A 21,708-nucleotide genomic window follows, 5' to 3' on the forward strand; every position below is an offset into this window, starting at 1 on the left:
CTGTCATGGTGGTCAAAGACTCTGATGGCGCTGATGGTTTCACAGAAGACCACCAGTCATCTCCAGAGCCTGGCTGTCGCCAGTCCCTGAGTGGCAACAAAGAAAGTGTACAGTACAGTGTAAAGCTGTGGAATCTGAACATGTTAACAGCTGCAGAAAGAGCTCAATGTGGTTGGTCCATCTCTCTCCGCCAGCCTCATTCATACACACACACATCTTTAGGAGAGGCCCCAGCGCCATCCAATGCAAATATTAGAGAGCCTGTAAAAAAATACACAGTACCTCAGGCCTCCAGTGGAAATCTCTTTCTCTCTTCCCCACTGAACCATACCACTGCACAAGGCACACACAGAGACTCAAGCAACCCATGCAAATCAGTTGAGGGAGAGAAGGTCTCAGAATGTAGATCACGGTAATGCTCAATCTGCTGAAATACATATAGAACTGAACTGTTCTCACATAAAGAGATTAACCTTGGATGACCTCTCTTAGTCGTCCATTCCCTTGTTGTCTTAACCTCATGAGGCATTTATAAGACATGTTCTTCAAGAATCAATGGGTATATCATTCATTTTCAAAAATATATGTAGAATATAAGGTGGTTAAGAGTGTTGGGCCAGTAACCCAAAAGTTGCTGGTTCGAATCCCTGAGCTGACAATTCTGTCAATGTGCCCTTGAGCCAGGCACTTACTCCTAATTGTTCCTGTAAGTGACTCTGGATAAGAGCGTCTAGTAAATGTAAAACATTGTTGTAATAGTTTGTGAGTAAGCATTGTTGTGGCAGAATTGGGGTGAGCTGTTTTAACTTCTCAAGGGTTATGTTCTGCTCTGTGTTGGACTGTGATATTATGCATTTCATAGACTCCTGTTATCTCTGCACCCTAACACAAGGCCATTGTGTTCTGGAACTGTTGCTTGTATAAAATAACTGTTGCGTAAACAATATGATTGTGTGTGTGTGTTTGTGTGTGTGTGTGTAAACACCTGTTTTGAGTGTTGTGCCCTTCAGACACTATCAGAAGGTGGTGCCTGGGCCCCGCCGTTGGCTATCTGAGGTTCTGAGAATACGACTGGTTTCCTGAGAACACAAGGCTGCCGCAGGCCTAATAAAAACAGTCACCTGTCAGAAGATGCTTAGACTCGTTCACCTTGTTATGACCCCATACTTGTGATGAAAGGTCAAGTTTCGGTCAAACCCACTTCTGAGCTTTTTTTTGCTGACAAGATGGTTGCTACTGTCAGGGGGAGGTTAGATGTATTAAAATGTTGTTGCCAGGGAAACTCACGCAAGTAGGACTGGGGAGGCTATATGAGTTACAGGATGTCTCAGACACTTTGCAGAACCTGGGGAGAGCTATCATATACTGTACTCTATACCAACTTCTGCCTACAATTGTATTACTAAAGGAGACGTTTAATACTTAAACAAAGAGTCTGTGTTTCCATTCTACTACCAATATACAGTTGAAGTTGGAAGTTTACATACACGTTAGCCAAATACATTTAAACTCCGTTTTTCACAATTTAATCCTAGTAAAAATGCCCTGTCTTAGGTCAGTTAGGATCAACACTTTATTTTAAGAATGTGAAATGTCAGAATAATAGTAGAGAGAATCATTTATTTCAGCTTTGATTTATTTCATCACATTCCCAATGGGTCAGAAGTTTACATACACTCAGTTAGTATTTGGTAGCATTGCCTTTAAATTGTTTAACTTACACTTAGGTTAGAGAATTTAAGTTTATGTAAACTTCCGACTTCAACTGTATATAAGTTTGATAATTATATAGATCTGATCATCTGTTGAAGAAATTGACCAACAACATGTAACCAGTTATTCTACCTTCCAGGTCCTTCCCTGACTGAGATCAGAGAGGGATCTACCTTCCAGCTCCTTCCCTGACTGAGATCAGAGAGGGATCTACCTTCCAGCTCCTTCCCTGACTGAGATCAGAGAGGGATCTACCTTCCAGCTCCTTCCCTGACTGAGATCAGAGAAGGATCTACCTTCCAGCTGCTTCCCTGACTGAGGTCAGAGAGGGATCTACCTTCCAGCTCCTTCCCTGACTGAGATCAGAGAAGGATCTACCTTCCGGGCCCTTCCCTGACTGAGGTCAGAGAGGGATCTACCTTCCAGCTCCTTCCCTGATTGAGATCAGAGAGTGATCTACCTTCCAGCTCCTTCTCTGACTGAGATCAGAGAGGGATCTACCTTCCAGCTCCTTCCCTGACTGAGATCAGAGAGGGATCTACCTTCCAGCTCCTTCCCTGACTGAGATCAGAGAGGGATCTACCTTCCAGGTCCTTCCCTGACTGAGATCAGAGAGGGATCTACCTTCCAGCTCCTTCCCTGACTGAGATCAGAGAGGGAGCTACCTTCCAGCTCCTTCCCTGACTGAGATCAGAGAGGGATCTACCTTCCAGGTCCTTCCCTGACTGAGATCAGAGAGGGATCTACCTTCCAGCTCCTTCCCTGACTGAGATCAGAGAGGGATCTACCTTCCAGCTCCTTCCCTGACTGAGATCAGAGAGGGATCTACCTTCCAGGTCCTTCCCTGACTGAGATCAGAGAGGGATCTACCTTCCAGCTGCTTGCATTAAAATATTCACTATTATACTTTCAATTATTCTCTGCCTTAATCTTTGGATTAAGTATTCCACAACAGCATGTTTAATTGGCTCTGAGTTTTTGGACGTCTGTAAACATGTCCATAAAACAACACAAAGAGCCTGTTTGGTTCATTCTGACTGGTTTACATTCAAGTCTGGTGACTTAAACTTGAATATTACCCTTCATCTTGTGTCCATGTGTGACAAATATACAGCAAAGCTCATTATAATCATATGTTTTGTTGAAGTTTATGGATGTCTCTTTCCCATTGACTTTAATGTGTGATACAGTATGTCTTTTTGTAGTGTGCCGTGTGCTGCAGACCCATCAGTCAGAGGAACCCGCTGGTCTCTCCTTTGGGGTCAGTTTCCCTCCAGATCTAGCCAGTTCTACCGGTGATTATGGACCACAGGGAGTCGTGACTTTTTCAATGACAAACATATATTTTTAAACATACAGCCCAAGCACTTTTGTAAGGAAAGAATGTCAATTTCTCTGTATTTAAAAGGAAGAAAAAAAGGATCACTTTAAAATGTGGACAGAATCCATCCCAGTCCCCCCCCCCTCCTCTCTTCCCCTGTCTCTTTCCCTCTCCCCCTCTCTCCCTTCTTCCCTTCACTCTATCCTGTGGCTTTCAGCCATGTGTTTCTCGTTGTCTGTTCCGATACTTCATACTAACTCTCTGCTTCGTGTGCATTTTTTAAGTCTCTGAAAACCACACAAAACAAACCGTAATTCCTTTCCTTTTTTTCTCTTCTTGTTTTGCCTCTGGCTCGTATTGAGATTTAATCAACTGCAAAATGAGAAAAACATTCACACAGGCTACAGTACATAAGTCAGCTGTGAGAGCACAATAAATGGTGCATGATCCACAAATATGGACAGTGAATCGACAATCCAATGTTTTCTATAGGATCATTTACAGCTTCTCCCTGGTTTATTTCAAATACATGAAAAAAACATCTCAAGGGATTCAAATGGTAAAGCATCTCAAGATGAAGAAGTTGAAACAAAGTAGATTGAATGCTTACATAAGATGTTATTATGACATGTAAAGATATTTACACGCCTCTAAAATAGGCAAGCTTTTACCTCTAGCAACATACACATATTTCAATTCCATACCATATGGTCAGTTGTTCTGCTCTCCATGGTAACTGAAAGGTCTGGCACTCCTTGGCTCTAAGTCTAGTGCTGACAGTAAGGCCCAGACATTAGTAGTATACTTTAATACTTTACCATCCCACAATGAGGTCAGACAATGTTTGTACTCAATCTCTGTGAGTGAGTAGGTCTGAGATAGGCAATAGTGTACATGTGTTGGTTGAGGGATAGGATGGTCATGTCTCTCCCTCTGTAGTCTCAGTCTATAGGTCTAATCATCATGCGGACTCCCTTCATAGAGTAGAATCCTCCGCCGTAGTCTGCCCAGAAAATTCCGTCCTGGAACTTGCTGCGGTAGACGCCGCCAGTGTACCAAACACCATTCAGATTGGCCTGGCCACAGGAGTTGTACCACCAGCCTCCCTTAAGGAAGTGTGCACAGTTACCTGCATAGAGATAATGTAAATAGCCCATTTGTTTGTCTCATATGCTTTCTGTAGGGCCTACTGTATATCTTATGCATTTAGCCAACAGTATATGAATTGATTGATTGACCCACCTGAGAAGGCATCCTTGTCTCTGTCCAGTGTGGTGAACTGCTTGCCGTTGTGGCTGCTGAGTGAGTCGCCAGCGTTTCCCTGGTAGGTGCCCAACCTCAGGCGGTAGCCCTCGTTCTCATGCTCCAGGTGGAAGCTGCTGTAATCAGCATATACCTTCTTCCCCACCCAGTCCTCCAGCTCCACTAGAAGTCTGTAGTCTCCCTGCTTCCCTAAATTGTAGATCCCCAGCAGCCCCAGCCAGTACTCCCCATCTATGTTGCCGAATCCATTCTAAGAAAGATAAATGAAAAGTTAGTTGTTGGTTTTGTATAATCTGAGTGGTTGAAAAAGAGGAACGCTAAAAAAAGGAATACTATAAATCAATTTTTGTCAGAAAGTACCTTTGGAAGACAAATGCATCTAAAATAACTTTGGTCTGTTCAGGTGAACAGCTTTAATCTCTTTGGCCATGATAATATATAAGACAAACAACAATCAGAGAGTTCACTTCAGATTGAATTAGTGCACTGTAATTAAAGAAGATATACCTAGCAGAGCTGTGGTAGTTTGGAAAGTAAACATTGGAGATTGAGCGGTGGAATATACCTTCCTGTTGGGTCTTCTTACCTTTCACAATGGCCATCTCAAACTAAATCACTTCAGCAATAATACACTGACACACACAAAATACATTATATTATAAGTGAAAACACAAGGGGTCCAGGCCTTGGAAAGGATCCTGAGACACCAGACCAGACGAGTTCATTTTGGATAGGTCACATAACGGCACTGTTGTTGTCTCTGGCTTATTCGTTTTCAGTGTCTTTTCTCTTTTTCATCATCACCTTGTAGGCGTCCCAGTTCCTGAAGAAGTTGACAGAGCCATCCCTCCTGTTCTGGATGACGGTCCAGCCTCCGTTGTCCAGGCCCTGCTCACACCACACCTGCATGGGCCTCTCCGCTTCGCCAGGTTTCAGCAGGTACATACCGCTGGTGCCATGGCCAGCCTCCTGGGCCTGGAGACAGTCCCTGAAAGGACCTGGGGGAGCATGGCGGTTGGGATGGTGGGGGGAATGGAGGGAGAGATGGAGGCATGAAGGGAGAGATGGAGGGATGAAGGGAGAGATGGGGGGATGGGGAGAGAGATGAAGGGACAAAGGTAGAGACGGAGGGATTTATCAGTTACAAACTGTTAATCAAATCCAAAATTGTATTGGTCACATACACATGTTTAGCAGATGTTATTGCGGGTGTAGCAAAATGCTTGTATTCTTATTTTATTATTGTCTTTTCGTTTTTTTGTGTACACAGCGTTTTCTGGGCTAATAATGTAAGAAATAACACACAAAATAACAAAATATCACACACCAGATGTAGGCAGTTAAAGCAGTGATTTGTTTAGAACACATTGAATATTAGGATTTATCTGTATCTACCATTCATTTGTTATACATTTGTGATAGAGCAGATGTGAACAGTTAAACTATTGTGTTTGTTTAATGTGAGATGAATCTTTGCCTAGTTTATAGGTGAGGATCGCTATTGGTCTCAGCAAGCGGTGGTGAAGGAAGCCAGATGTGCAGATACTTTGTGGTCAGCGGAAACCATGTCATTCCAGCCTAGGTTCTGTCCATGCTTAGCATGAGAAGGAGCCATCCTGCAGAGGGTTCCCTTTTATACACAGCTGCCTTCAAATCCCACACGTTTTATTATTCTTGGGTCGGGACAATCTAAATGTGTCAGGAATTTCGGTAGATGAGTAAAATGTTTATTTTCTGTGTTTCTTTTTTCTCTTTTCCCTCTTCTGAACTTAGAATGCTACGACCTATTTTCTTTCCATCGAGGTCTGTGTTCTTTCTGGTGAGCAGCACCAAACCTAGTTCTAGCCGAATATGCAAATGTTACATAATAAAAAAATCTGACTAAGAAGAAAATGAACACACATTGGTTTGAGGTTAATTTTGAAATAAGTCTATGCTTTATCCTTGCTACCAAACAAACAACAACTAACCACCCATCCACCCCCTCACCAACCACCTCACCCACCAACCTAAACTACATGACCAATAGTATGTGGACACCTTTTCGTCTAAATAATGGGCATTAATATGGAGTTGGTCCCCCTTTTGCTGCTATAACAGCCTCCACTCTTCTGGGAAGGCTTTCCACTAGGTGTTGCTGAGGGGACTTGCTTCCATTCAGCCACAAGAGCATTAGTGAGGTTGGGTACTGATGTTGGGCATTTAGGCCTGGCTGGCAGTCGGCATTCCAATTCATCCCAAAGGTGTTCGATGGGGTTGAGGTCAGGGCCCTGTGCAGGTCAATCAAGTTCTTCCACACTGATCTCAACAAACCATTTCTGTATGTCCTCGCTTTGTGCACGGAGGCATTGTCATGCTGAAACAGGGAAGGGCCTTCCCCAAACTGTTTTCACAAAGTTGGAAGCCCAGAAGCGTCTAGAATGTCATTGTATGCTGTAGCGTTAAGATGTCCTTTCAATGGAATTAAGGTGCCTAGCCCAAACCATGAAACACAGCCCCAGACCATTATTCCTCCTCCACCACACTTTACAGTTGGCACTATGCATTGGGGCAGTTAATGTTCTCCTGGCATCTGTCAAACCCAATTCGGTTTGTCAGACTGCCAAATGTTGAAGCGTGATTTATCATTCCGGAGAACGTGTTTCTACTTCTCCAGAGACCAATGGCAGCGAGCTTTACACCGCTCCAGCTGACACTTGGCATGCCGCATGGTGATCTTAGGCTTGTGTGCAGCTGTTTGGCCATGGAAACCCATTTCATGAAGCTCCCGACAAACAGTTCTTGTGCTGACGTTGCTTCCGGAGGCAGTTTACAACTCGGCAAAGAGTGTTGTAACCGAAGACCGCTTCAGCACTCAGCTTGTATGGCTACCACTTCACGGCTGAGCCATTGTTGTGCCTAGACTATTCCACTTCACAATTACATCATTTACAGTTGACCGGGGCAGCTGTAGCAGGGTAGAAATTTTACGAACTGACTTGTTGGAAAGGTGGGATCCTATGACATTGCCACGTTGAAAGTCACTGAGCTCTTCAGTTAAGCCATTCCACATGACAAAGTTTTGTCTATGGAGATTACATGGCTGTGTGCTCGATTTTATATATCTGTCAGCAATGTGTGTGGCTGAAATAGGCAAATCACAAATTTGAATGGGTGTCCACATACTTTTGTATATACTGTGCATTCGGAAAGTATTCAGACCCCTTGACTTTTTCCACATTTTGTTACGTTACAGCCTTATTCTAAAATTGATTAAATAGTTTTTCCCCTCATCAATCTACACACATAATGACGAAGCAAAAACTGTTTTTTAGACATTTTTGCAAGTTTATTACAAATAAAAAACTGAAATATTACATTTACATAAGTATTCAGACCCTTTACTCAGTAGTTTGTTGAAGCACCTTTGGCAGGTATTACAGCCTTGAGTCTTCTTGGGTATGATGCTACTAGCTTGGCACAGAGACTTGTCCTGAAGTGACTCCTGCGTTGCCTTGGCTGTGTGCTTAGGGGCGTTGCCCTTTTGGAAGGTGAACCATCGCCCCATTCTGAGGTCCTGTGCAGGTTTTCATTAAGGATCTCTATGTACTTTGCTCTGTTCATCTTTCCCTTGATCCTGACTAGTCTCCCAGTCTCTGCCGCTGAAAAACATTGCCACAGCACTATGCTGCCACCCCCATGCTTCACCGTAGGGGTGGTGCCAGGGAATCTTGTTTTTCATGGTCTGAGAATACTTTAGGTGCCTTTTGGTAAACTCCAAGTTGGCTGTCATGTGCCTTTTACTGAGGAGTGGTTTCCATTTGTGGCTTTCCAAATCATGTCCAATCAATTGAATTGACCACAGGTAGACTCCAATCAACTTGTAGAAACATCTCAAGGATGATCAATGGAAACAGGATGCACCTGAGCTCAATTTCAAATCTCATAGCAAAGTGTCTGAATACCTATGTAAATAAGGTATTTCTGTTTTTTATTTTGTATACAGTTGCAAAAATGTCTAAAAACTTGTTTTCACTTTGTCATTATGTGGTTTTGTGTGTAGATTGATGAGGGGGAAAAAACAATTCAATCCATTTTAGAATAAGGCTGTAACGTAACAAAATGTGGACGAAGTCAAGGGGTCTGAATACTGACCCAATGCACTATATAGTGTATCTAATAATCAGTTGCCTCACCCTCTGCACTGAAGTTGCCCTGCGGAGCCTTCTGGAGCTCCAGGGTGCTTCCTGTGGGTGCTGGCCCTGCTTGGGAGCCCCTGTCTCTGGGAAATGCCCGGCCGTGGTCCCTCTGGATCTCGTTGGTAAATCTCGGGATGCTAACCGGTATGTTCTCTGGCACCACCTGCACCAGTGGTGGGCCCTGAGGAGACTGCTCCTGCCGCCGGCCGTACACCTGCAGACAGCGCTCTTCCAGGGCACCAACCAGAACTGACTGGCTGTTGACCACGGCGGAGAGCGCAGCGTATCGGACCTCTAGGTCACGGTAGCGGGCGGCCAGGCGTAGGGACTCTGCTGTGGCGTTCAGAATGCGTCCCTCCAGCTGAGCCAGCTCCAGAGAGTTGTCTCTCTTCCTGATGATCTCGTGCAGAAGCTGCATGTAGAGCTGGGTCACCCTGGAGTTCATGTTCCTGCTCTCCTTCCTCAGCAACTTCATCTCGTTCACCATGTTCCCATCAATGTTCACCACCAGCTTCAGGGTATCCATCTCCCGTCTCTGTTTGGAAAGCAGGTCCCTCACCGCCGCTACGTCCAGGCGGGTCACGCGGTCCTTGTCCGTGTGTAGGCCCCGGCTGGTGCAGATTGGCCCTGTGATCTTCTGCTCAGGGACCAGGAAGGTATACGAGCACTTTTTGGGTGGTTCTCCTTTGTCCTCCAGGTACCTCCGTCTCCGGGTCAGGATGGGGGATCTGAGGCCCTCACTGCTGCCCCAGACGGACAGCCCAAGCAGGACAAACAGGCACCAAGCTCTGGGCCCCATAGCTAGTGGTTCCTTTTCTCTTCTTCTGCTCCTCTACAGGAGGTGCACCTAAAACATAGGCAGGGGAGAGCGAGTCAATACGTGGTTGAATTCTTAGCAGTGGTGTGTGCACTGCAGAACAGACATGCAGAAATATGTTATCACAACTCCAATTCTGACTTAAGTTCATTCACTCTTGGATATTCCTTCACGCTACTGCCCCTGACCAGGCTATATCATATCTCTGGGTGTGTTTGGTTAGTCCTGGTTCTCATATTCCTACATCTCCCCTGCTTTCTCAAGCTTCTCCAAAAGCTTCCAGATTGTGTCTTTGGGTTATAGAAAAGGGCTATATAGGACCTATGTATTATTATAATTAAGTGGAGGGATACTGTTAAAAAAATCCCTACTCTTTCATAATACAAGTCTGAAAATCAGGTAGGAAGTTTTTGTTTGGAATTAGATGAAGGCAAACATGAAGCCCCAATTCTAAATAAAAAAAGTTATCTCAAAGAAGTGTGTGCATAAGTGTACCTATAATAAGATTATGCCTGTGCATCTCTTGGGCGCCAGCTGGAGGCCAATGATTGTTTCTGACTGACCCATTTTACTCGCATCCTATTTCTCCTGGCTGGCCTAAATATGGCACTGGCTGAATTTGGTATCGAATGAAAGAGCTGGATGTGTGAGACTGGCTTATAAGTAATGTTTTCTGCGAATCTATTTAAAAAGATCAGAACTCAGGATAAGACCCAGATGCAGACAGCTAGAATCACAGATGTTTATTGACCCAAACCGGTTGCATGCAAAAGACAGGTCAAAGGCAGGCAGAGGTCCGTAATCCAGGACAGAGTCAATAAGGTGCAGAACAGCAGGCCGGCTCGGGGTCAGGGCAGGCAGGAGACAAAGGGCTGTGAGACATAGGTTTAATCCTAGACACATGAAAAGTTGGATGAATACGGAGGGTACGGGGCAACAGAAGACAAACAGCAGAGGGGCTAATAATCTTGGAGGAATTTGCGGTCCGCTTGTCGTCGATACCTGGTGGTGGTCTTGAGAAGAGCCGACCGGGCTCTCTTCCAGGTATGGCAACAGCACGGGACAAACATCTGGGCCGAGGGTATGGTGACCTCTTCCTCTTGCTCCGGAAAGAGCAGGGGCTAACACCCCAGAGAACACTTGAAAGGTGAGAGCCCAGTGGCAGAACAGGGGAGGGTGTTGCAGGCTTATTCAACCCACACAAGTTGATGGCAGAGTTGTCTACAGGTCTCGCTCCGACTGGGCATTGGACTGCTAGTGGAACCCGGAGGACAGGCTGACCAAATAGCATGCAGAACGCCTTCCAGAACCCGGGACTAGAACTGAGGGCCCCGGTCGGAGACCATGTCCACCGGGAGTCCATGGATCTGGAAGATGTGCTGCACCATGACCTGGGATGTCTCTTTGGCAGAGGGTAGGTTGAGGAGAGGAATGAAGTGGGTGGCTTTGGAAAACTGGTCCACTACTGTCAGGATGGCGGTGTTGCCATCAGTTGGGGGAAGACGCGTGACAAAGTCCAAGTATATGTTAGACCAGGGATGGTGAGGGACAGGCAGTGGTTGAAGAAGACCAGAGTTTGCCAAGGAGTCTTGTTCTGTGCACAGATCGTGCAGGCGGCGATGAACGCGGAGACTTCCGGGACCATGTTAGGCAGGCCCCCAAAAGCATTGTCCCACAAAAGTCAGGGTCCGATGGGAGCCCAGGTGGCAGGCAAGCCTGGAGGAGTGGGCCCACTCCAAGACCAAGGAGTGGACAGTGTCAGGCACACGCAAACATCCTGTTATCTGGCCCCCCGGGGTTTGGCTGGGAACGATTCGCCTCACGGACCTGCTTCCCTATTCCCCAGCTGAGTTCCATCACCAGACACGAGGTGGGAAGGATGGTCTCAGGATCTGAAAGTGTAGCCGCGGGCCTATAGCAGCGTGACAGTGCATCCGGCTTGATGTTCTTGAATCCTGGTCGGTAGGAGAGGGAGAAGTTAAACCGGGTGAAAAGCAGGGCCCACCTAACCTAACTGGAATCGAGATGCTTGGCGGTGCAGAGATATTTCAGGTTATTGTGATCCATCCACACAATGAACAGATGTACCGCCCCCTCCAACCAGTGTCTCCACTCCTCCAACACCATTTTCACCGTGAGAAGCTCATGATTCCCCACATCGTAGTTCCTCTCCGTGGCATTGAGGCGATGGGAGAAGAAGGTGCATGGATGTAACTTGAGGTCCAGGGCAGAACGCTGGGACAGGACAGCCCCCACTCCAACATCCGAAGCATTGGCCTCCACCACGAACTGACGGGATGTGTCAGGATGAACCAACATGGGAGCAGTGGTGAAGTGGTGCTTGAGGTCCCAGAGCACCCGGTCAGCAGCTGGGGACCATGTGAATGGAACCTTGGGGGATGTGAGTGCAGACAGGGGGGAAGCCATGGTGCTGCCGCCCCTCTGTCCCGAGCAGCCGCCCCTCTGTCCCGAGCAGCCGCCCCTCTGTCCCGAGCTGCCGCCCCTCTGTCCCGAGCTGCCGCCCCTCTGTCCAGTGGGGTCATTGAGAGGGGTTGCCATGGTTAGAGAGCCACGGAGGCGGACAATGAGGTGGACTAATACAATGGTGAAGTGGGGTCCGCGTCCCGCGCCAGAGCCGCCACCGCGGACAGACGCCCACCCAGACCCTCCCCTATAGGTCAAGGTTTTGCGGCCGGAGTCCACACCTTTGGGGGGGTACTGTCACGTTCTGACCTTTATTTCCTTTGTTTTGTATTTATTTAGTATGGTCAGGGCGTGAGTTGGGTGGGCAGTCTATGTTTGTTTTTCTAGGTTTTGGGTATTTCTATGTTTCGGGCCTAGTATGGTTCTCAATCAGAGGCAGGTGTCATTAGTTGTCTCTGATTGAGAATCATACTTAGGTAGCCTGGGTTTCACTGTGTGTTTGTGGGTGATTGTTCCTGTCTCTGTGTTTGCACCAGATAGGACTGTTTTTGGTTTTCGTACATTTATTGTTTTGTTATTTCATGTCTACTTCCTTTATTAAAGAACATGAATAACCACCACGCTGCATTTTGGTCCGCTTCTCCTTCACCACAGGAAAACCCTTACAAATGCAATCATTTATGGTACTCACATAATGCAACATCCACTACTCGCTCTGGAATTAAAAAGTGTAGGCCTAGTGGACACTCTTAAAACTTCTTAAGGCTATGGGGCGGTATTTTCCCGTCCGGATGAAAAGTGTGCCCAAAGTAAACTGCCTGCCACTCAGGCCCAGAAGCTAGGATATGCATATAATTAGTAGATTTGGATAGAAAACACTCTGAAGTTTCTAAAAATCGTTTGAATGATGTCGGTGAGTATAACATAACTTATTTGGCAGGCGAAACCCCGAGGACAAACCATCCAGGAGAAAATAAATTGGAGGTCACTCTCTTTTCAATGGTTTTGGATGGGAATCTAGAATTCTAAGGCAGTTGCTTGCAGTTCCTATCGCTTCCACTAGATGTCAACAGTCTTTAGAAATGTGTTGATGTTTTTCCTTTGAGAAATGAAGAAGTAGGGCTGTCCAGAACAAGGGTCGAGTGTAGTGTACTGTTTGTTAGAGGCGCGTGACCTGAAAAGCTCGCTCCACTTTGTTTTCCTCCGGGATTGAACACAGTTTATCCCGTCTGAAATTTTATTGATTATTTACGTTAAAATATACCTAAAGTGGTATTAGGAAAGTTGTTTGAAATGTTTGGACAAAGATTACAGGTAATTTATGAGATATTTTGTAGTCATGTTGCGCGAGTTGGAACCGGTGTTTTTCTGGATCAAACGAGCCAAATAAATTGACATCTTGGATATATAACGACGGAATTAATCGAACAAAAGGACCATTTGTGATGTTTATTGGACATATTGGAGTGCCAACAGAAGAAGCTCGTCAAAGGTAAGGAATGAATTATATCTTTATTTCTGAGTTTCGTGTCGCGCCTGGCGGGTTGAATTATGATGGTCTGTCTTTGTTTGACGGGGTGCTGTCCTCAGATAATAGCATGGTTTGCTTTTGCCGTAAAGCCTTTTTGAAATCTAACACGTTGGCTGGATTAACAACAAGTATAGCTTTAATGTTGTGTATGGCATGTGTGATTTCATGAAAGTTTAATATGTACAGTAATTTCATTTGAATTTGGCGCTCTGCCATTTCACCGGATGTTGTCAAATCGATCCCGCTAAAGGGATTTAATCCCCAAGACGTTTTTAAACCCCTTTAGCGCATAGCGAAAAACAACAACACACATTCTAGCATAGTGTACCCTCTTAAACATTGGGACCTGGATATGGTGTGGTAAAAAAAATGAAGAGAGACTGACACACCGTGAAGATAAGGATTTTAAAAAAAAGGTTTCCAGGTGCTTCTCTCTTCAATACAGCTATCTCTCCTCAACGACTAGTTTCATCTTATACATAGCCAACATACTAAAAACTACTTGTAAAAGGTATTAATAATAATCTTATCTCAAAGATACATTTTCATAATTTCATATCCCTAACAACAGCAAGTTACAATGTTCCCCCTGTTACACTCTCTGAGTTTATAAAAGACAGGTGAAACAGATCAGGGTGTGACCGTGTAAACATTTGTTGGTGTCCTCTTTTCCTCTGTTGCCACTACAGGCTAGCTTGACTGGAGCTAAAATTAGACAATTCTAGCTTTTTTGCTAACATACTTTCATAAATCCATTCAACTATCAAAACGTCATAAAAAAATAACAATTATATAATTATTCTCGCTTAACTTTGTTTTATATCCTATGCTTTATAACTCGCTCACCTTCCAGATAAGATTTAAAATTATTTGTTTATCTAGTGCTTCTCTCTTCAGTGTTCAGTTGACTCTCTCTCATTCAACTGACTGATAAGGCAGGCTTAGCGTCCGCAACTGTTTTTCAGTGAGATCTGCTATTGGCTCCTTTACTTGTCGCTAGTAGTCGCAAGATGACGTTTGCAGTTGCCTTTCTCCAGCACTGCTGCAGTCCGGAAGTAGTTTCTTCACCCCTCCCCCTTCACACCCCCCCTCCCCTTGTGCTTCTCTGTCTGTGTGTGTGTGTCGTTGCACAGACAGCTTCTTCCACTCTCGTTTGCATCAGAATTTAGTTGGAAAAGTTGGTACATTTCATCAAAACCACAGAATGCCTCTGTGTCAAAATTCCCCAAAGACAGACTAAAAGTAGCTAAATTTGTCACCGGAGGGGCCTGAAAACTCACTAAATATAATCATGATAATGACAATGCAAATAAATCAATCAGTTATAAATGATTCAATCTGTAATCTCAATCAGTTTGATCTCAAGATTGATCAATTTAGCAAATAATAATTACGTTTCATACTTCCAGGTTTGTCTTCATATCTACATTTTGTTACATTTTAACCATATTTCAGTGGCATAATTGTCCCGTGATGATCTGTAGGGCCTTGATCATTGTCCATTGATATAACACAATAGGTTTGAAGCATGCGCTCCAAGCTGCGCTCCGTGGTAATAACTATAAACGATAACTGATGTGCCGCAGGCTGGATATATGTCTGGTTCTTTACCTGGATCTCCACTGATCTAACACGACTGTTTGTAGTTCAGTATTCCTTCAACCTCTAACAGGACGGTCCGCAAGACGGTTTCAGTGGCAATTTGGTCACCCAGGACGTCTTAACCAATTTGATCTCTCGCTCCCGTGTTCCTCCAAAATGAGCTCCTCGGGGGTTGAATTTGAAGGAGATTGGAGGCCAATTGGGCTCCGGAAAGGGCAGCGCTGAGTTCCAACCTAAGAATTGACAACTGCTACTTGGGTGCAACCCTGAACCTGGCTATGACAAAGGAGACATGGGTTTGGCCAGCATCATCCAACACTCCAAGATAGGAAACTGCTCCAAAAGCCCACTCTGAAACGTTACAGAACACATGAAGTTCCCGGCTTGATCCAAGTTGGTCAGCACAGGGTGCAAACATAACACCTTGGCATCTGGAGAACTCTGACAAATCTGTTTCCCAACAGATCCATCATTCCACGAGCTCTGCTGGGTGGATTGGGTCATCCCAATCCCTCTTGGTCTGCCACAGGTCCTGGACTAAGACTTTGGTGGTGCTTGTACCCAAGGGTATCTAGTATGCAGCTCCATCTTAGTCCTAGAGTGGGCTCTTGTGGGTTAGCGCCAGACTGCGAAAATCATAAAAATCATCAAGTTCACTACTATTTGACCTGACTTGTGGCAGGAGGTGCAGGATACCTCTGCTGTGTTGCTAGCCCGCTGTCAGACCTCAAAAGCCCCTTTGGATAGGAGATTCTGGACTTTGTCGAGGAGTGCTTTCGTTTCAGCAGTGGATGGGAGGCTCTGTAAGCAGTTATCCACATAGAAGGCATTCTCCACTGAATCCCAGACTTCTGGGTCACTGTCTGGGTGCTCCCAGGCGTGTCTCTGCAGAGCATATATGGCCCAGCAAGGACTGCATGTGGTGCCAAATGGGAGTACTTGATGGCTGAGGAGTGCAAGGACACCTTGTACGGAAGGACCTAAGGTTGATCCTTTGACCAGCGCCTTGGAGAGAACAGTTGAAGACAAGTCAATACTTCCCACTGTGTTACTGGATAACATGGTGAGGGAGATACCAGGATTTGCTGAGTGGGTTTCCCTCTTCATGAGCTGTCACTTTTGTGACATATCCTGCCTTCACAAGGTCATGCATTTCCCAGTTATAAACTGCAAGCTCAGGGTTCTTCACCAGTCACCGCTCTGTCCCACGGAGTAGTGGGAGTACAGCCTGTGTTGTGTTTAACAGAGGACGATGGTATGGTTGGGCACCCATAGTAGTGGGGCTGCTTACCTCTGAACATCATCCATTTCAGTGGTGGTGTGCTTCTGCAGGAGGTCTAATGCATAGGAGGAGTCATATTTTGAGCGGGTGACCTCCTTTAGATTCCGGTTGGGGAAGGTGTCTATCTTTCAGAGCATCTACACATTCCGAAGGAGGTCAGTAGCTGCACAGGGAGATGGAGCTAGACTGCTTCTGGTTAATAGGACTTGCTGTGACTCTACAGCTTGGGTGGACAGAAGTAGATGGACAAGTGTGGGTAGTCTGACCCGATCAAGATGAGTGGCGCAACTCTGGCCATGTTGCAAAGAGGCAGTCCTCTGAGATGAGGATATTGCTTCTGTAGAACACTCATCTGGCAGGAAGGCCATCTGCCGTGAAGGCATTTGTGATATTGTAGGCCACGTCCCTATGTCCTGAAGGGGAAATGCAAAATGTCACAGCAGAGCCCTTCACTTGGATAATATTATGTCGCACCGTTCTGAGGTTAAGGGTCTCGTGGGTCCCCTTCAGGTTCAGCTGCCAGGCAGCAGCTGGGAGAATGATTGTTCGTTCAGACCCATCATCTAGAACATTGATTGTATCCATGCTCCTCCCTTCGCTTTGCAGAGTGACCTTTACCACCTTCAACATGACCCTTGGCTGGTCGAGGTACAGTAGAGCTCCTTTGTGGCTCCTACCATGAGCATACTCTGCTCCTTCGGTGTTTGGGGAATTACTTCATGCAATACTGTGAGATGGATCTTCTTACAGCTGTTGCAGGGTTTCAGCAATTTGCAGCTCTCCGATTTATGGCTACGGGCACACTTGTAGCATCGCTCACCTGAAGTTATCCAGGCCTTCAATTTGGGTCGAGTGAGATTTTGTACCTTGGGTCATGAGCCCAGGAAGTTCCCCTTACTATTGCAATAGGGGCAATTGTGCTGGAATTTGAGAGCGATCTTCTTCCCGGGTTCCTCCCTTCCGGGCTCCTCCCCGGCTTCACTATTTAAGTACATGGTAGTGGAATTCAGCCTTTTATGACCCTCCTTGCGTTCAAACTCCTTCCTTAACCAGAGGCTGTGGCTGAGATTGAGGCCTGGTGAGCAATGCTCTTCGCCCTCATCTTCACCTGCAATCATGCTGCCATGGAGGCACGTTCAGGACGTTGTCAATTACACTCTGGACTAGCTGGCATGGCTCACCATATCTCGCTTTCGGAGCCTGGAGAGCAGCCGTGTATGATTTTGCGGAGTGCATTTTGGATTTGGTCAGCTTGTATTCACTGGGGAACCTCAAGTGATCCATCAGTACTTGTTATTTGTAACTTTCTGACAGATGACTGTGAATACCCAGTAGGCTCTCCAATGCCATTTCCAAGAGGATGAAATAACTCTCCTTTCCACTCTCAAAGTATGGCAGTTTGGGTCTTGGAATTCCATAGGCTGAGGCTATTAGCAGTTCCATGATGTTGGCTCCCTAATCTGGTTGCGTGAAGGATACAACCATGACTGCTGATGAGCTAACTGTGGCCTCGTTGGGCTTGTCCCCTACTGTCCCAGACCCTAAATTGGTGGCAGCCTGAAATGAGTGAGAGCTGATAGTTGTTGACTGGCCTGGTCCAAGCCCTGGATGAGAGGAACGATTTTACGTTGTTGTTAATTGGCAGAAAGGCGAAGAAGAGGTTCTTTGGCTAGATGGAGGGGGAATGCTAACTTGTGTCGCTGGCATAGAGGGCGTTGGCGGAGCGGCCTGTCCCCCCGTGGTCCATGCTGGCTATTGACCTCAGAGCCTCCCGGGACTGTGTGCCATGCTGTACCAGAGGAGCAGATTGGCAAAGAGAGGCAGACAGGTCAGGTCCATGTGGAGTGGTGGTCAGGTCAATCCCCTGTTTGTTCCTCTCCAGGAAGGATGAGTATGTATCCCACTTCCTCAAATGTATCCGTCTGAAAAGTATGATTGTCTAGGCTTGGATTGTCTAGGAATGGTTCTATGAACATGACAGTGAATTCACCTTACTAGTGACTGGCCTGCCCAAGACACTTTCAAAGTTCTTGACATTTTTCAAATTCACTGACCTTCATGTCTTAAAGTAATGATGGACTGCCATGTTTCTTTAATTATTTGATCTGTTCTTGCCATAATATGGAATTGTTATTTTACCAAATAAGGCTATCTTCTGTATACCACCACTACCTTTTCACAACACAACTGATTGGCTCAAACACATAAAGAAGGAATTAAAATCCCACAAATGAACTTTTAAGAAGGCACACCTGTTAATTGAAATGCATTCCAGGTGAGCGTGTGGCTACTTGTCTCCAACAGATGCTGTTTGATTGGTTACTTCGAGCTTGTGGCCACGCCCAAGCATATCCCATAGTGAGACATCGAAACATCAAGTATTTGAAATAGAACCCTCATCCATCCAACACTTTTGACAGGTGCAAAATATGACCTACTTCACACCAATAGGCTACCCATAAAAACAAATCCTCTGGATTTAAACATACTGAGGAAGCAAGGACTCAATATGTCTTGGATGGAAAAAGTAGTGGGGGCACGCAATCATTTCTGCCTGCGGTCTTCTCGGAAATGTTCTGAGGTGCATTGAAGGGTCCCATCCCAACCATACTTAATGGGAGGGGTCCAGTAGCATTTACCTAAACCAAAACCAATGTGGTGGCAAAATTGTTCACTGTCAAAAGAGAGAAACATTGTATTACTGCCCGACGTCAAGCAGAGGGCAACATCAGATGTTCTTTATTTATGTATGTACTATTGATTAAGTGTTATTTATCATTACCAGTCCAGCACTGGAAATCCATGAATTTCCTTTGTGTCAGGCTTTCAGGCACATCAAATCGAAAGCACCCCAAAACATACTTACAGATGGAGAATAGGTTTGAGGAAAATTGGAGGAGGAGAGATTAAGAAAGGGATATATTAGAACTTTAAAGCCATAATAAGTCGGAGACTTGGGACGTGAACATGAACCATGCCCCCTCTCTCTCTCTCTCTCTCTCTCTCTCTCTCTCTCTCTCTCTCTCTCTTTTATCAAAACCCTTTTTCATCATCACTATCAATAATTAGGCTTCAGCGATTAACCCTTCTTAAAAGTTAGTCCCAAACCCCAATTTAGATAAGTGACAGTGTTTCCAGAAAAGGATCAATATAGCAGGATTATTCATCTAATAGTGTGTTATTACTGCTGTATAGTATGTCTCTGTTGCTAACACCCTAGGCCTGCTTCTCTTCATCAAGTCAGCCACATTCAGAGCATTACATTTTTCATTGACTTATAAAAAGCAAAAGAAAGTCTCCAAAGTACATTTTCCCCCTCAGGTAGAGCCAGACCGATAGCTAATTTATATTGATGGGGCGGTTTGCATCCAGACAGGTCAAACTTACGGTGACTGTCCTACAGTAGGCTGGCAGAGGACAGTCTTTGGGGTGACTGTCCTCCAGTGCCAGTGGGTCACTGGATGTTCTGCTGTGACTGCAGTGTGTCTGTTCAGTCACAGGCAGACCCAGGGGGGATGTTTACTCAGTCTTTTCTCCTTACCCAAAGTTTGTCTAATAATGGCTCACATTTGTAAGTTAATAAACCATTGATAACAGTTAGTTAATAAACCTTTAACAACAGCGAATAAAGCGTTAATAAACAGCGGGAGTGTATTAAAATAGATGAACAACTAATTGTGGTTAATGGTTTAAGTTCTGGGAGGCTTCCATTAAAATACAAGCCCTTTGTAATGACATTTCTTCTAAATAAATTAGTTGCATAATGGTAATAGAACCCATTTTCAGAACTATGATACTCTTGAGGATGACAGATACGATCTACAAACGTGTTGTTATCTCTCATCTAAACAATACCGTAACTGGAATTTGCTGTTTAACGTAGTTGAAGAAAAGACAAACAGGACAAGATAGGCTACAGGAAAGAGGAGTGTGTACACACCTGCAGCTGTGTGAAGACAGTCTATGCGTCCCAACGTCGTTTGTTTCTCCTGCTGGTCTTTGTTACAGGCTTGTCGGAGCCGATGTCTCAGTCTCCGTTGTGGCTCCTGTATAACTGCATGCTCTTGACTCTCATGCCTTCTGCCTAGTACTGGTCTCTCTGTCTCGCTCTCTCTCTGGCATTCAAACACACATGCATGCATACACACACTCGCAGTAGGATGGAGGCTGGTCCAAAAAGATTGAGCTAGCCTGGGGTGATGGTAATTTTTCACTGTGGAGTGGGAGGTTGTCCTGCCAACTACCTTTGATGTCATAGTGCTTCTAAAGAATAACAAAACTCCTTCTAATATAAGGTTTCAACTGCTAATGGAAGGAAAGTATTTTTGGTATTTTGTTAGGATCCCCATTAGGTGTTGCGAAAGCACCAGCTACGCTTCCTGGGGTCAACACAAAATCTGAAACATGACCTAATACAGAATGTCAATAGACATGAACAGCTCAAGGACAGAACTACATCAATTTAAAAATGGAACACGTAGCCTACATATCAATATAGACGCACAAACTAAAAAAGGGGAGAGGTGTTGTGCCGTGAGGTGTGAAGGAAGGAGGGAGGGAAGGAAGGAAGGAAAGGAGGAAGGAGAGAAGGAAGTAAAGAAGGCAGGAAAGAAAAAAGAAAAGATCGAAACCCACTATGCCTGGTTGCCTGGAATGGGTGTGTGTGGTGATGACACTTACACCCGCTCTGGATCACACATACATACTCACACTTGCTGTTGTTGCAGCTTTAGTGCTTGGTGTTTGTTTCACTCACTCACGCACGCTCTCAATCAATTTTTAACTTTCAATCTCGTGGTTAAGCTTTGAAACTTTCCCATATAACCCACTTATCAACAACTCACTCTCAATCACTTTCAACATTTCTCTCATACATACCTCTGTTTCTATTTCTAGAAGTCCTCTTAGAAGAACTTATGATCTTGATTATCCAGTGTTTTGGCTCTTATTAAAGAGGTTTCTGTGAGGGATGGTTGTGAGTTTATGTGTGTTTGTCCCACAAGGCAGGGTGTGCATATTGTGGCCATCTCAGAGCTATTGGCAGCTGTGTTTATTTGATTATGGACACAATATGTGGTCTCAGCAAACAAAGAGGGCTTTAGGCAAAATGTTTTGGACATAAAAACCAAATGAGGAAATACTTGAGTGTGGGAGAAGGGTACTACTTGGAAAATACTGGGATAGGGGACTTTCTTAAACTTTCTTTACTGGTGTGTGTGTGTGTGTGTGTGTGTGTGTGTGTGTGTGTGTGTGTGTGTGTGTGTGTGTGTGTGTGTGTGTGTGTGTGTGTGTGTGTGTGTGTGTGTGTGTGTGTGTGTGTGTGTGTGTGTGTGTGTGTGCGTGCATGCGTGCTTTGGTGTTTCATTGTCTCTCAAAGGTGGTTGTTTGTATGTGAAAATAGGTAACTCTTAACTTTGGAGAAAAAGTTCTTATGAGAGTGAAGAAAACACAAAGCATGTAGCATTCCTTGTCTGGAATTGATTTACATTTAAATGAATACGTTCTCTACCCCTCAACACTCTTTAAGTAACCTGTTGCACATCACACACACACACACATTTATTTGATCATTTTATC

At 45.1% G+C, this 21,708-nt stretch overlaps 1 protein-coding gene across 1 annotated transcript; it reads right to left on the minus strand.

The window, feature by feature from the left end:
* Positions 1 to 3,516: 3,516 nt before the first annotated feature.
* Positions 3,517 to 20,158, minus strand: LOC115102910 (angiopoietin-related protein 1-like). The gene is made up of 5 exons (XM_029623345.2): positions 20,072 to 20,158; positions 8,473 to 9,322; positions 5,102 to 5,295; positions 4,277 to 4,547; positions 3,517 to 4,163 (listed from the first exon to the last, which is right to left on the minus strand). The coding sequence occupies exons 2-5, from the start codon at positions 9,272 to 9,274 to the stop codon at positions 3,976 to 3,978; spliced, it is 1,455 nt and encodes a 484-aa protein (XP_029479205.1). The 5' UTR covers positions 9,275 to 9,322; positions 20,072 to 20,158; the 3' UTR covers positions 3,517 to 3,975.
* Between the last annotated feature and the right edge of the window lie 1,550 nt (positions 20,159 to 21,708).

This window comes from Oncorhynchus nerka, linkage group LG20 (assembly GCF_034236695.1).
Source record: "Oncorhynchus nerka isolate Pitt River linkage group LG20, Oner_Uvic_2.0, whole genome shotgun sequence".
Classification (NCBI taxonomy): Eukaryota; Metazoa; Chordata; class Actinopteri; order Salmoniformes; family Salmonidae; genus Oncorhynchus; species Oncorhynchus nerka.